General features: G+C 36.7%; 1 protein-coding gene across 3 annotated transcripts in view; it reads left to right on the forward strand.

The window, feature by feature from the left end:
- The window catches only part of SOCS6 (suppressor of cytokine signaling 6), a 30,102-nt gene extending 22,974 nt beyond the window's left edge, over positions 1–7,128 (forward strand). For all 3 annotated transcript variants that reach the window (XM_054191916.1, XM_054191915.1, XM_054191917.1), the window contains one exon: positions 1,113–7,128. In XM_054191916.1, coding sequence (XP_054047891.1) covers positions 1,238–2,842 — 1,605 coding nt within the window. In that variant the 5' untranslated portion in view covers positions 1,113–1,237 and the 3' untranslated portion in view covers positions 2,843–7,128. The remainder of the gene's footprint in view (positions 1–1,112) is intronic.
- Positions 7,129–16,548: the final 9,420 nt, after the last annotated feature.

The raw sequence follows: 16,548 nt of genomic DNA on the forward strand, positions 1-16,548 counted from the left end.
CCCTATATTTGGAAGATTACTTGAAAGATTTTTAGATTCCTCCAGCTTGCCATGCTTAACCTAGAGCTGGGCTTACTGCTGCACTTTGTGCTGTTAGCATAACATGTATTTGGAGTTAAATGGCTATATGTTAAAATGGCTACTACGAACAGTAGTACCTACTTTTGTGGCAGCAGCAACTCCCCTCTGTTCTCTTTGTCTTATTGTTCTTCCCCTCTCTGCAGAGTTGCTTGCTTTGGAAGGTCTCATTGACATTAAAAATTAAAAAAAAAAAATCCCAAACATCCAACCCAAAAAACCAAACCCCAAACAAAAAAAACAAGCTGAATTTATGGAGGGAGTGGGTACATGACTCTGGAAGATGCCAAGTGGGAGGAGTTGACTGGGACTTGGGCAGATGCGTCCACTTAATTTTGGCAGAAATACTGGAGGAAGAAAAGCCCTAATAGTACTAGGGGAGGAGAGCCTGTGATATGACCTCCTCTATACCTAAAAGAGAGGGTGGAAATCACTTTTCTTTCATAGAAGTTCAGGAGCAGACTTCAATGGTTTGCTCTAAACAGATGTTACTTTGCTGTTAATTTCTCTCTATTTTGTGACTGGCGTTAGTTTTCTTGTAATTATGTAACTATTTGAATATTGCTCAACTTGCCTGTGTAAAGAAAGTATGACCTTGTAAGACCATGTTTTGAGGACTAGTCACAGTTTAACCTGTATGTAGGAATCCTGTTGGATGGAATTTCTTCTAGTTTTGTCTTCTATAGTAGGGATATTTTTAGGAGCCTTCCGAAAGAGAGGGGTGTTTTTGTGCTTGAAAATTTTATATATGTGCATTAAATATATATATGCCTATAAGTGTGGTGTAATGTATGTGTATATTTTAAAAATAGCATGCTAAAAGCAGAAAAAAGTTGTAGAAATCTCCAAGGCAGACATAGTAGATTAATTCTTTTAAGCCTGATTGGTTTCCAAATTAGCTCTGTATTTCCTTTTATTTGATGCCGGTTACTTAAGTACTGCAATTTCTATTCTGTTTGGAAAGGGGGAAACCTTTATGGATAATTTTTAAAATATTTCTTTTGTGAAGTTAATTGTTTTTTATTTGTTTCCAGGAAATGGCTCTTGAAGTTAAATGAGGCTGGATAAAACACATAAATGAAGCAGAAGCTGCTCTGCATGTGTTAGGGCTATATCACCACAAGCACTGCTGATCAGCCAGACTTGGTAACTTGTCATAATGAAGAAAATTAGTCTCAAAACAATTCGCAAGTCCTTTAACTTAAATAAAAGTAAAGATGAAAGCGACTTTGTAGTGGTTCAGCAGCCATCGTTAAGTGAATTTGGAAAAGATGACTCCTTATTTGGCAGCTGCTATGGTAAAGATTTGGCTAGCTGTGAAGTCAATAGTGAAGATGAAAAAGGAGGCAAAAATAGATCAAAAAGTGAAAGCTTAATGGGTACGTTAAAAAGGAGGCTTTCAGCAAAACAAAAACAGAAAGGCAAAGGCAGCACACCATCCGTAAGTTCTGCAGATGATGACACCTTTTCTTCCTCATCTGCTCCAATAACCTTCAAAGATGTGCGAGCTCAAAGACCTCTGAGATCCACTTCCCTCCGTAATCACCATTACAGTCCAACTCCGTGGCCCCTTCGACCTACAAATTCAGAAGAGACTTGCATCAAAATGGAAGTGAAAGTCAAGGCCTTGGTCCATTCCTCTAACCCAAGCCCAGCACTGAATGGCGTTCGAAAGGACTTCCATGACTTGCAGTCAGACAACGTGTTCCAGGAACAAAACAATGCATTAAAAAATACGGAATCTCAGAACGGGGACTTGCATCTTCATATTGATGAACATGTGCCTGTAGTTATTGGATTAATGCCTCAGGACTACATTCAGTATACTGTGCCTTTAGATGAGGGAATGTATCCTTTGGAAGGATCACGTAGTTACTGTCTGGATAGTTCCTCACCCATGGAAGTTTCAACTGTTTCTTCTCAAGTGGGGGGAAATGCTTTCCATGAAGAAGAGAGCCAAGTGGATCAGGATGTAGTCGTTGCACCAGATATCTTTGTGGACCAGACGGTGAATGGTTTATTAATTGGTACCACAGGAGTCATGTTGCAAAGCCCAAGAGTTAATCACAGTGATGTCCCTCCACTCTCACCTTTGCTACCTCCAATGCAGAATAATCAAATCCAAAGGAACTTCAATGGATTGAATGGCACAGATGCCCATGTGGCTGAAAGTATGCGCTGCCATTTGAATTTTGATCCTAACACTGCCCCTGGAGTTGGAAGAGTTTATGATTCTGTACAGAACAGTGGTCCTATGGTTGTGACAAGTCTCACAGAAGAACTGAAAAAACTCGCAAAACAAGGATGGTACTGGGGCCCCATTACACGTTGGGAGGCAGAGGGAAAATTAGCTAATGTGCCTGATGGCTCGTTTCTTGTTCGAGATAGTTCTGATGATCGTTATCTTTTAAGTTTGAGTTTTCGTTCCCATGGAAAAACTCTTCATACTAGAATTGAACACTCAAATGGTAGGTTTAGCTTTTATGAACAACCAGATGTGGAGGGACATACATCTATAGTTGACTTAATTGAACATTCAATCAGGGACTCTGAAAATGGAGCTTTCTGCTATTCGAGATCCCGGCTGCCTGGATCAGCAACTTACCCAGTGAGACTGACAAATCCCGTATCTCGGTTTATGCAGGTGCGTTCTTTACAATACCTGTGTCGTTTTGTAATACGTCAGTACACCAGAATAGACCTGATTCAGAAACTGCCTTTGCCAAACAAAATGAAGGATTATTTACAGGAAAAGCACTACTGAAAGCTTATGGGAATCTTGCATCTTGCACTTTGGGAACAACAACAACAAAAAGAGATTGAATTACAGTTTACAGACTTTCATTATTATCAAAATCTTTTGCTGCCATAAAAATATTTCATTTTTGTGTGTAAAAGAAAAGTAATGCATTTGGATTTATGTTTGTTTTGGGGTTTTTTGTGTATTTTGGGGGGCCTTTTTTTTTTTTTTTGAAAGAATGATCTCAAGTTTATTTTTAGAAGTGTGAAATAGCTATCTTTCATCAATGTGCAGATTAATCACAATGTGAATGATCAAATTCTCCTTAATTTCCCCCAAGTCCTTTGCTGCTATCCACTGTGATTTTTATGCATTGAAAGCACATTTCATGTGTATTCAACCATAAGTAAAAGTCAAATGAAACTTGTTGAATGGATTTTTTTTTTTCCTTTAAAATAGCCTGTTTGAGAAAAACTATCGTGGATAAAAAACATATTGGTATTCTAAATTACAGAATTTACATCTATGTTAAAAATGATTTCCTAGTATCCTAATTATAAATTTCTATAGAGATATGCCCTAATGTAGAACTTACAGACAGAGCTGTGTGATAAGAACAGGTTATGCGGCATATCTTTGGAAAATAACCTGGCCTTTCTCCTAAGCCTTGTATTGTCTGTACGCTATTTTGTGTTTGAGAAGGTTGGTTCAACCACCTTCTTGTCTTGGTATTTTGTCCTTCTAAAAATGGCCTTTAAAAAAGAGAAGTCTGTGAAAGTTATGTGTAGTACCTATAAGGAAATTGCAGTATTGGGGTCTTGTCAAATATTACCCGTTAAAATCATGTCATCAGTTAAATAAATGAACACCTACCAGGTCCCCTCTTTCTGTTCTTTTCCCTCCTACCTCCTCTTGGGGGACAGGGCAGGGAGGGGCCATGGAATATCCTGGATTTGTAGGAAAACTCTAGGAATTGTTATTAGGGAAACATTAATTGATAAGCCATTTTAGAGATGGGGTAAAACTTCTGATAGGATGAATTCTACAATATATATTCAAACTACTTGAAATTTTATAACTTTCTGCATTCTTTTCACTTCAGAAATGCAGTAATACACTAATGTTCTTTGAATTGTTTTCTCCTTTTTTGGATATCCTTTGGGGAGGAAGGAACAGGACTGGTAACATTTTTGATGGAAGATGCTTAAAATGCGTTTCTAAAGGTCTATTCTCATAGCCTTTCAAATTATGGGGAAAAGAGGTTTGGATATACATTGACTGCAGAAAATGTTTCAGTTTACTGTCATGAAATATGTTTTGACATATGAAATTAAGTCAATTAAGTAAATGTTTATATCTGTCAAAGATTCTGGCATTTGAAAAGCTTACAGTTATTCTAACCTTCTGTAGGGAGAAAAAAAGACTTTCAGTGGGGAGTACAGATTCTACACCGTAATATTTTCTTCATGCAAGGTTAATACATGGCATTTTCCTGGTTTGTTTCAGATTATATTCCCTCCCCGACCCCGCCCCGGCCGTGATTCTATCATTTTTGTGAGTCATTTGCTAAAGGGGTCATGGCTGGCTTGGGAAGGAGGCTTGCTTTGCCTGCCTCTGCCTCCCTGTTTAGTATTTTCGAATGTCATCTTCCCCATCTCTGGTAGGAGCTGATAGTCAGTAAACATCAGCTTAGAAAAAGGCTGTTCATCTCTGATACAGCTGTCTTGTTTAGGTCATTTTCTTCTTGTTTAATCTAGCCTTTTGTCCCCTGAAATGAGTCTTTAGTAATGAATACAGTATTGCTGCAAGGTGGTGCGATAGCACTACATCTTGGGTTGCCTGAATTGATAGACTAAATTTATATTTTTTTAATTTATTTTTTGACCATAATGTTTAACTGAAAAAGAAAAAAAAAAAAGGAAAATCAAAGGTAGATAAAGGCTGCCTTTGCTTTTAAGGGAGGGAGAATAAGGATTTCTTCTTTAGTCTAATAAAGTTTTAAACTTAAAAAAAAAAAATCTAGAGCAGTCTATATGCATAATTTGTTGGCTTTGCCATTGAGATATGCGTATGCAAGTGTGAATTCTGTTTTCTTTTTTTCCTCTACTGACTTCCCCCGCCCCCTGAATCAGGATCACTAACTTTATTCAAAAAGGCACAATAACCTGTTGTATGGTACAGTGTTCTGATTCTGTCTGTGGGGAGGAAAAAGAAAATCATTTTTATGGATTTCAGATGCATACTTTTGGAAGAAAACCTCTGGCGTTTTCTTCACTTTAAAAATTCTTTCCCGTACAAGCTAGAGGGCCTATGCATTCTACAGAATCTTTGAAAGATTATAGTATATTAAATATTTTCTTTGCCATTTAATACCACTATTGAATGCATTAAACATATGTTTATACTATGCCACATGCATTAATTTAGCAGTCATTGCATTGAAACTTAAATAGTTGAAGCTGTAATATCCTGGTCTTATTGCTGAATTGAAAAAAGTGCAAGAACACACTTGCTAAATTTTTTGCCCATGCCTTTATAAATTTCAGTTTGTTCACTCATATGGTTTGATTTTTTTTTTATTTTTTTAAAAAAAACAACCAACCAACCAACCGCTTTGGTTCAGCTTTCCAGTTTTTGAATTGCCTTCCTTGCTGTGTTCTTCATCTGCAAACTTAATCTGGTCGTTAACTTTGCCATTGCCCGCCCCCCTCTAAAGCTTCCGCAAAAGGAACACTGTAAAGTGATGGTCACCTAGGATGTGAGAACCACATAGCACTTTGTTTCTAAATAAAAAATGGTGGTGATATTTCTACTGAGCTCAAAATACTTTAAAACGGTAGTAAGTAGATGCAAATACTTATTTTTACAAATTTCATTAACCAGAACCTTGCAGTATTTTTTCATGGTGAGGTAACTGGCCACCCAGGAGAAGGAACCCAGAAAATTGACTTTGAAAACATTGAAGGTACTTACAATCTTATTATAATAAAGATTAATATAAAAGCAACACAGTAACATTTAGTTATGAGACAGTTTAGAAGTACTCGGAGTAACCACAAAAATTATGTGGACTTCCGCTTCGTGAAAATTACAGGAACAAAGTGTCCTTGTCAAATTAAAGGAACATGATTGAGGATATTTTGGGGGCCTTTGGAAGTAGATACGCTAGGAATAAAAGCTAACTGACTGTGATCCTTATAGAGTAGAAATATGGCTATTTATTCAGCACAAGAGTTTAAGGGTTCAAAAGGTATGCTTTTTATGTAATTGAATTGTGGAAAAATGTTTTTGAAAATGAAACTTTGAAATAAAACTCGTTTTTTGAGCATCTGAAATGATTGACTTTATTGATAAGATTGTTTTACCAATTAAAAGAGTAAAACACCACCTTATATTTGGAAATAGAAAAATAAATTTGCACCGTTTTCTCTGTGTTGGTTTTATTTTTTCTTTTGTAAGGCAGTGTTATAAACAACTGAAAGTGGTTTGTATTCTTTGATCACTTTGAAGGATATAGCACTTATCCTGCTGTTGACATAGTGAATGCCATCTTTTTATCAAAATGTTTTTCTGTCAGAAGGATCAGAAATGCAATTATTAATTAAACTCTTTGTTCTCAGATGAGCTGACTTTACATTTTGTTCAAGCCAATTTCTTTCTGTGAATATCGATTGTAGGGCTAAGTGAAACCTGTGCAGTTTTTGTTTTGATGCATTTCATCTGTGTGAATACTGGGATTATAAATTTTAAACAGCATACCAGCAATATATGGGCTATGATTCTGCTGAGAAGTATTTCTCTGTTACCGAACTTTTCAAATTCTGAGCTAAGCTATGGATAAATTCATGATTGCCAATTTTGTTTCTTAAAATCTTTTTATGACTGCAAATAATAAAAATGACAAGCATTCTTTATAAATAAAACACGGGCTAGATGGTAGTTCATAATATGGGAAATATGGCGTTGTATCTGGAAAGTGTTCTAAATTCTACGCAGATAATGAAAAATTCTTAAAGAATTTTGTATGAATACATGTTGGGTTAAAGAATTTTTATAGTGATGATGGAGTGCCATGAAGTTAATACTTGCAATCCAGATTGCTGTAGTTTACACTTTTCTCTGTTTCAGACCTGGTGTGCGCTATTTGTACTAAGCACACCACAGAGTGAATTATCCAAAGTCCATTGATTTTAATGTGTTTTGGTTTGTAAACGAAATTATAGTAATTTCTTGCACATTTTTGAAAAATAATTGTATAAGGATTTATGTATCTGCTTCTGGATACAGTGTGTAAATAAAAATTTCATTCACAAAAGCATTTGTGGAGTGTTCTATATCTTAAAGATGTTCTAAAATGAAAAAACTGAAAGACATTGTAAAATCTGGGCATCTGACTTAAACATTTAAATTTTAATGGTTACAATTTAAACTATTTTTTTTAACCCCTGCTAGTTGATTTATCAAAACATTTCCATATACCGATTATATTAATTCCTGCTTTTCAAAGTAACAAGAAAATTTGCCAGAACGTAAGTAGGATATGATTTTTAAAAGGTCTGCATACCTACCGTAAGTTAACTTTTTAAAATATTTTTTGTTGTTTTCTTCCTTAAGAAAATTACAGAATCTGTAACAAAAATCTCCATTTCAACCAGTTGTATGTCAAAGCTAATATACCATCTCTTGGCTTCCAAGCAAGCAAATAGCTCTTACTTGGTTCCAAGGCAAAAACTTACATATGGTGTTGATCTTCATACATTCACTTGATGCTGTCCTAGATTCACTTTAAAAAGGCAGTGGCTTTTTAAACCCTTGGAAATCACACAAATAAACCAGAAGATCAAGGATAAACAATTTCTGTGTTACAAGATATGCACAGTTGTTCACATATTTTCATGTGGTTGTGATTTACAGACTCGTGACTCAAATTCAAGAAAATAACACCTGCTGATTAAGTCTTGGTTATGATTGTTAGGTTTTGGTTTGTGCGGGGGTTTTTGGTTGGTTGGTTTGTTTGTTTTTTGCTTTAAACAAACAAGCCAAAACCTTCAGCTTTGGTAGCTAGTAATTGCTGTTCATATTGTCCACAACTGGTATGTACTTTTCTATGTATTCTGTAACTTAATTCCTAAAAAAGTAACCAGAAATAATCCGTAGTCTTTGCCATTTAAGAGAAAGCTGCCTTCTGCTTGCTGGGGCTCATATTGCATGCTCGGTGTGGTGTATGGTTCACAGGAGATCTTGGTGGAATTTTGTTTTTAAGAGCATGATGCTCTTCTCCACATTCATTCTATTCACTTCAGAAAATCTGGTGAGAAATAAACTCAAGCATTTTGTTGGTAAGTGGTGAAAGGTGAATAGGAGTTAATTTTACAGCTGCTTGGCATGATGCAGGCAGGGCTGAAATGTTTATAATCAAGATGCCTGTAATCCTAATTGTTTCTACCTCACATTCAGTCAGCTTCGTAGCTGTGAGAGTGGGAGAGAAACTCTAAGACACTGCCAGATACAGCAAGCTCGCCCTGTGTCTGGTATCGTAACCCTTGTACTAAGACCCAAAGCAGGGCTTGGGGGTGGGGAGGTGAATTAAGTCATCCCCTGCAATTAAGAGACCTCGGAGAGGGAGTGTAGTGGTAGGATGAGGGGTAATGGTTTTAGAGAGGGGAAATTTAGATGAGATATTAGGAAGAAATTCTTTCCTGTGAGGGTAGTGAGACACTGGAACAGGTTGCCCAGAGAAGTTGTGGATGCCCCATCCTTGAAAGTGTTCAAGGCCAGGCTGGATGGGGCTTGGAGCAGCCTGGTCTAGTGGGAGGTTGGAGCCAGATGATCTTTAAGGTCCCTTCCAACCCAAACCCATTCTATGGTTACAAACCTGTAAGATCTAGTAGAAAACCTTAATATTTAGGAAGTGATGTTCGATCACTTCCCTCCAGCACATAAAATTTGCTTGCAGGCTGTGCTTTTTTTTCCCCGTTTTCCCGTTTTCAAAGTCTGAGGTTTGGCCGAGCATTTTAGCATCCCTTGCAACATCAGTGTGCACACCTTTGACTTTTTGCACACTTTTTTTGCACACTTTTGACGTTTCTGGTAATGTAATACCTGCTCTTTCCTGTTAAAGTCATGTAAAATGGGAATAGGATATTGTAGGGAGTGTTGTTTGTTTTTGAGGAATAGCTCAGAAATAGGAGGTGTTCTGCTTCCTGAGACAGGAGCATGTGATTCTCTCAGGCCAACTTTCCCCATGCAGTCAGAAGCCCTCACAAAACGGGCTTAAAAAAGAATATTTCCTTGCATAGAATGAGGAAGGAAAGATAAACGAGACGTGTTTTGCTTCCAGTGTGTGAGAATGAGTAAGTTTGGATGCTCACGGAGGAAGGATGCGTGACGGAGTCTGGACCACTCCAGACACCGACAGCTCAAGTGGCTGTTTGGAGAATTACGTGCTGTGGAGGGGAGAGTCAACGTACTGTGAAAGGAAGAGGAGCTGTAGCAAAGGTCACGCAAGTTTTATAAAACTTAGGAGCAACTGCGTCTGATGCTAAATGCATGTTATGTCTTCATCTGTTCTTCAAAATGTCTCATTTTCTTAATTTTCATTTGCAAAATTTTTTAGCTGCAGTTCCAATTTTCATGGCTCTGTGATGAGGCATCACATTCTCCTTGGCTGAGCCTGCCGCAGTAAGAAGGGCGGTTTTTTGAAGCCAACGCCCGTCGGTTCCAGCTATTTAAATACGCAATATTGCTTAAATAGATGGAGGAAGTAATTAAAATGTATTTTCCAGAATTATTCATTAAATAGCTAGGGCATCAAACATTATGTGATCAATTTCGTACCTATTTCTTAATAACACATGTTGTCTTTTTGGTTAAATGCCTTTCAACTAAGAAAGAAGGGAAAACAGCTCTTGAATTTCTCAGGCTCTCACTGGGTGCTTCTGTGTTTGACCACATCGCGTCAGCCAAGGGGGTATCAGGGCTGAAGAGGTTTTTGGCTGTGTTGCTTTCCCACAGCCCGCGTCCAACACGCCAGCTTTCCATCAGGAGACAGCAGCTGTCTTGTGCAGTTTCTGGTCAGAGTTAGTTTGGATCGTCAAAAGGTTTTCTGTGTCTACTGCTACAAACTCAGGTTTGCACTGAAAAGCGTACTTTATATTTTCTTTCAGAGCACCTTTCTTCCCTGGTTGTCTGCCCTGTGTCACTCCAAGAAGAAAATAAATGACCTTGTGAATGTTCTAACCATCCTCAAACCTGATCTTGCCTGAAGCAAAACTTTCTGGTTTCAACAGTCCCATTTCGAGCTAATGGAAAAGTTACCTGAACTGTTTAGTGCCAGTAGTGTATTCAGTCAGTCTTACCATGCTGAAACCTCTAAAAGACGATTGTGCTTCGAAGATACTCTGCAATACTCATGAGCATAGAGTTAAGATTGGAAAATCTGAGGTCTGTGAAATTCATCATTACCTTTTTCAGTGTATGTTTTGAACTGCATGGGAGCACCAAAGGATGGGCGCACCAGTAAAATAAAAACCATTCCTGCTGAGGCGTTGTGCCTTGTCACAATGGAAACTGCTTAGCTCTGCTGAATGGAGAAGGCGTTAGGGAAATTCCCAAATCCCAGGCAGAATAATGTAACTCCTGTCGTACCTGAAAAAGAGAGGGGTTTGTGTGCAGGGTAGGTGGCACGGCAGATGTGACTCCTGGTGTGTTTTCTGTCTGCACTGAGTCCACAGGAGATACAACTTCTCGTAGGGGGGTTCCTTTTTAACTTTCGACTTCTTTTTCAGATCTTGTCGCTAATGACAGTATGGTGCCCCTTGGCAATGTTCTGAGAAACTCCTGTCTTTCTAGGCTGAAAGATACCAAACTGCAGGTCCATGGCAGACTTGCTCCTTTTTGTCACTCATCTGTGACAATCAACGACCAATTTCCAATTTTCTGACTTGCCCTTATGTTTTCTTTCTCTTCACATATCTTTTCAGTTTCAGTGGATAAATGCAGACCTAAGAAATGATAGAGGGATGGAAATCGTTACTATCGCTGTGTACTCAGTAGGAATTTTTTCTTGTCTGATTACAGGCTGTTGCATGAAATTTAATATTGACATCGTTAACATCTTCACACCAGTTAGATGTTAGGAAGCACTTAGCGAAGAAGCATTTTAGTTGGGAGCTAATTAACTACTCACGTGGGTTAACATAATGCTGAAAGTGAAGATAACCTCACCATCATCTTTTGGTACTTAATTTACTGTACATCCAACTTTCTGATGAAGATAATTAAATACTTAGAATGAAAGTTGTAGCCTCCCATAATTATATCATTACCTTTTCTCCAATTAACTGTGGTATTTGGGAAAAAAGTATTTAAATTCTATTTTTCTTCAACCTGTTAATTTTGGAAAGCATTTCCTTGCATGTAAAAAAATATAAAATAAATTTTTGGCACTGTCACATCTTCAAATGAACATTGACCTCGGTAAATTTTCAAGTGTAATTAATTTTAAATGGAATCTTAGAGCAGACTGTTCCCTCTGGATAGTCAAGAAGCAGAATGCTAGACTGAAAGACTTCTGTTCCAGAAACAGTAATTGCCATCATAATCATCGAAGACTACTTTCTGTCTCTCAAAATCCAATAATATATGAATTTAGTATATCGCTTTATTCTAATACAATAAAAAGGCTTTCCAACTGTAGTGCGATACGAGAACTAAATACTACTTTCACTGTCATTGTCCTGTTGAAATGCTGAGACATCAGGTGGAAACTTCCCAATATCATGCCTAATGTTCAGTGACAAAAGAAGCCTGTTTTAAGAAAATCCCTGTCTCCAGCTACCCCCAAATCCCAAATCCTTCTTTTTACACATGAATGCTGTGTGCAACTGTGAATGTAAAAGTTTTGTGAAAGAACTGCAACAAAATAATCAGCACTTAAGATTTTTTCGAGTATGGCTCATCTAGTTAGAGTTCAATGACATATATTATGTGCTAATGATGCTCAAGATAAAAAATTCCAGGGCATCGTTTAATATACAAAGAAATGATGCTGTCATCTAAAAGTGACATTATGAAAATATAAAAATAATTTTTAATGATTTTGAGTTTCAAGTAACTTTTCAGTGAATTAGTTATCCCTCCCAGAACCAATGACAATCTTACTCAAAAAAAGACTGATTTTTAGATATGTCATAGCTCCTAGTTAATACTCAAATTATTTAGTTACTTCATATGAATTTAATTATGTCAGAATTAATTATGTCAGACAGAATGTCAAAATCGTGGTGGGGGTCTAAGAGGGTTTTTTTTTGTGGGAGCAGTTTTTTCCCAATGTTGTCAGCTCTGATGCTTCAGAAATGTGAAAGTTACATTTTGCACAGGCTCAGTTTGGAAATTGAGGTTTGTTTGGTAGAGATTTGCTTTTTTAAAAATTTTAGGTAGTGTGTTCAGACATTGGAACAATATTGTACTTGTAAAACTGTCAATATTTTGTAGCATAGAATATGTGATGTACAATGCAATGCAAGGGAGCAAAATAGTTACAAAAATAATAGCTCTGATCTCCTAGAAGAAAAACCTGAAGAAATGGCGTTATAATTTTCTTTCAAAAAAACAGCTTATACTGTTATGTATTTTGGTTTTCCATAATAAAATAAATTTTCTAAATGTATGGAAATGTACTCGAAGAGTCACAGTGTTTTAAAAATTGCGATTTTCTTTAAAAAAACAGTGATTATGTCTTACCATACTGACCCTTCTTCACATGCATACCTACCTCGGAGTACACGAGTGTACAGAGGTGGCAGTTCCCTTCCGCACTGTAACTCTTAGTTCTGACACTTCTCCCTCCCCACACTTTACCCAGACTAATCATTTACAACTCCATCTCTCCCAAAACTTTAATCATTCATTTTGGTGTCATTTTTCCCCAGCTGCCCTTGTAGCATCACTGACATGTTTGCTGTATGGGATATTCGTATTAAACCTGCAATGGGATTTGATAAACTCTATCCCTTCATATTGGAGAGGGGGAGAAAGTAACAACACGAGCATCGTTCAGTTGGCTGCTGTTGTGCATGCCGTCAGCTTCCTCGGGATTCATATGGCCCCATGAAGGGGATAAATCTGGGTTAAATCGTTGACTTCAGCAATGTGGTAATGGTTGTTGCTTGACAACTTGAAGGAAGTCATCCAACGTCAGAGGGAGCAGATAAAGTATTTGTTTCTAGAAATCTCTGTAGAAATCTTCCACATATGTATTAGTTCCTGCCATTTTTTGTGATTTAAGAGTCATTCTTAACAGTTGTTGTAACAAGAATAAGAATAATGAGCTTCCAGTTATAGCCGAAGCTCCTAATCACATTCTTCCTGCCCTGAGTAAGATGGGCAGCTACTCAGGGTCACCATAACCAGCCTGCCATTGAAGTAACATGCAGATTGCTGGCCAGGGGCAATGAAATTATTTCAGATATCCAAAGTACTGAGTGTGAACTGGGATCAATGATTCATTGTCTTTCCCCAGATGAGATCTAGGGGGGAAAAGTGAAAGTAGGAGGGACAGGTTCAAAAAAAAGAAGAGGAGGACGTTCTTCATACAGCCAATCTTAAAGCATGAAGCTCCTTTTCACGCGTTGTTTTAGGCGCTAAGAAAGTGTGTGGCCAAGAACACGGTAAGTTCATGTGTTAAAAATACTTGCAGTTCTGCTAAATACAAAGACAGTGCAGGATGGCAAGGAGGGCGTCTGAAGGGCAAATCATTTGTGCTTTTCCTATTCTGGTGCTCTTTTCCAGAATTGGGTTCTAACTGGACAAACATGATATTGAGCTGTGAGGGTCTTTGAACTGACTCTGTATCTGTGCTTACATTTTTACGTCTGGTGAAAAATTGTAAATCTTGAAATCCTGTCTAACAGTTCTTGTTTCTATATTTTGGGTCAGTAGGAATTTTAAGGATGAATACATTCTTGATCATTGTGGAAAGTGGTTTGTTTGGGGTTTTTTTTTGTTGTTTTTTTTTTTTTTTTCATTTTAAGGAAACATTAAACAGAACAGTAAATAATTTGGCATTTGTAAGGCAAAGGATTGCTCCCAGCTGGAGCATCTAACAGATTTTTCATGAAGCTCTTCTGTACTTTTTTTAGTTCAAAACCAGTGTTAAAATTAATTCAAGATCTGCTTCAGATTCATTCTAGCACTGAAAGCTTTGAAAAACATCATATCTGAGAGAGAAAGATTTGTATTTGAACCAACATAAAATCTGTGTAATATAAATATTTCAGCACATAAGAAGAACAAGAGCAAATCTGAAATTATGTTCTTTCGCCTGTGCTTGCTAAAGGAGTGCTCCATGAACATATTTAGCTGCACAGAAAATGATTGAAATCTCTGTGTATCAGTTTGTATCAGAAGAAAATCTGACCGGATCCTTATGGTTGATTGGAAGCATGCTGACATATTTATTTCATGTCTGCTGTAATTGTTCTATGGTAGGTTGTTTTGTTTGTTTGAAGTTGCAGAGGTGATGAAATAGCTAGGGGGAAATGAGGAAAAAAATGGGGGAAATGTGGAACAAATTATTCATCCTTCTGTTTGTACATGCAAGTGAAAAAGAGAAGAAATATGATAAAATAGAATCTATGATTCTATGAAATACCACCAGAGTGGTTGGAGACACCTTGGGTAAAAATGACTATCAACAAAAAGGTTTTGCCTTTTTTTTTTTTTTTTTACCCTCTGTGTGTGTGTCTAAGTTTATTTGATGACCATGCTACACATGTAAATAATGTCTAAGCTTCCTAATTTGACACCTGTGTATCTATTTCTTCTCTGAGGTATTTTGTACCTTGCTTCTGGAGATTTTTCAGAGATTATGTTTTCAAAGACCTATCAGAAAACAGCTTTGGGGTTTTTTTTTTCTTTCTTACTTTTCTCTTAAAGATTACATTGCTGTAGGAGAAAAATAGAGAAGTCTAATTCTTCTGTCCTGGGTAGTCTTGGAAAAGATCAAATACTCAGCTAATGAATGGATTAGTGCTTTTTCTCATTGCTTTATGAGTCTCAGATATTTCCCAATGGAATTATATAAATAGATTTTGATAACGAACAAAGGGAAGATGTATTTTATTCCAAAAGTACTGATGCTGAAGGGCATGTGAAATGCTGTAAGTTTTTTTCTCTAGGAGAGAAGCTGAAAACCACCAAGGATTTTGACCAAAGATATTTTTTTTTTAAATAGTGGGAAATAATTAAAAGAAATAAGTGTCTAATGAGTGATTTCCTAATTCTAAAAGGATATTAGAAGGATCTGAAAAACTGGTAGGTATAAGAAAATTTGAGGTTTCATGCATGTAGAACCATAAATGCTTGTACATCACCCTTTCCCTTTCAAGGTTGAATTTGAAAATGTTCCATATTTGGAACTGAGCCAGTTGATAGTGTTACAGGAAGAAAAATCAGGTATATTTTACCTACTAAAAGAAAGGGGGGGTTGGGTTATTTTTGTTTGTTTGTTTGTTGTAGTTGTTTTTTTTTTAAATCTCAAATTCTAATTTGATAGAGCGGATATTGTGAAAATGTGTCAATCAATTGAAATTCTTGTCTTTCTCTGGGGATCTGTTGGGAACAGATGCTTATTCTTTTGATAGGAGGTGATAGTCAGTGTTTCATTTTAAACAGAAATTATTTTGGGGGTCTGGGGAAATACAGAAAAAAAAGGATGAACATAAAATTTTTCTCCACTGCAGACCTTTTACAAGTTTCGAATCTTAGACTTAAAAACATTCATACTTTAAATAATCATGATCTAATTGGGGGGAAGACAAAAACTGAAAATGTTGACATAATAGGTAGAGGTTATATATTATTAAAATCTCATCTATCCTCAGTAGTAAGTTAGTATATTATTATATGCTCCTATATTCTTAATAGTAATGCATGCTTTATTTTGGAACTATATATTAACACCTTCTGAGCCAACCTGAAGCTTTTCCATGCCTCACACACTGATCCTACTTGCAGTTTTTCAAATTTATTACTTTTTTTCTTAGGCACACAGTAATACTAATATAGACAATACCTTATTGCCTCATAAAATCCTTCTCTTCTTATTATATTTCATACAATTCTCTTAAATGCAGTTATTTTGGGGCATAAAGCATGGAAGTTTAAAAATCAGGACAGAAAAAGGAGCTAATTTTCTTCACTTTAAAGGACTAGTGTCCTGTTTTTCCTCTCAGCTTTCAAGAAAGAAAACAACAATTAGTGAGTCTGTTGTCTAGCAGAGGGTTTATTGTAGCTACCAGCAGATACTATGCCTTTCTCTTGGTACAAGAAGAGAAAAACTGTGATGAAACTTCTTTCTCTAAAAAAGACAGTTGTATGCACAATCAAGGATCTACTAGGATGAAGGAGAGAAGAGAACCTCTTCTTGATAGGACCAAAATTTACCTAAACTTATCTGTAGGAAAAAAACCCCAACAACCCTCAAAATGTTGACGGTTCACCTTTTTCTCCCTATTTTGTATGCACTTATGTATCTGTCTTTAATTCTTGATGCTAATTTTGGCTGAGCTGAGACTTTTGTGACCTTGCACCAGTTGTTTAATTTTTCTGTGCCTCAGTAAACTTGGCAAAACAACTGGACAAGAACAGAAGATCACTGGAAAAAAAGATGGGAAACAAAAAGAGATTTTATGGAAAACACTATGCTTTGACTTGAGTGATTTTGAGGG

This window comes from Rissa tridactyla, chromosome 2, assembly GCF_028500815.1.
Source record: "Rissa tridactyla isolate bRisTri1 chromosome 2, bRisTri1.patW.cur.20221130, whole genome shotgun sequence".
NCBI classification, from domain to species: domain Eukaryota; kingdom Metazoa; phylum Chordata; class Aves; order Charadriiformes; family Laridae; genus Rissa; species Rissa tridactyla.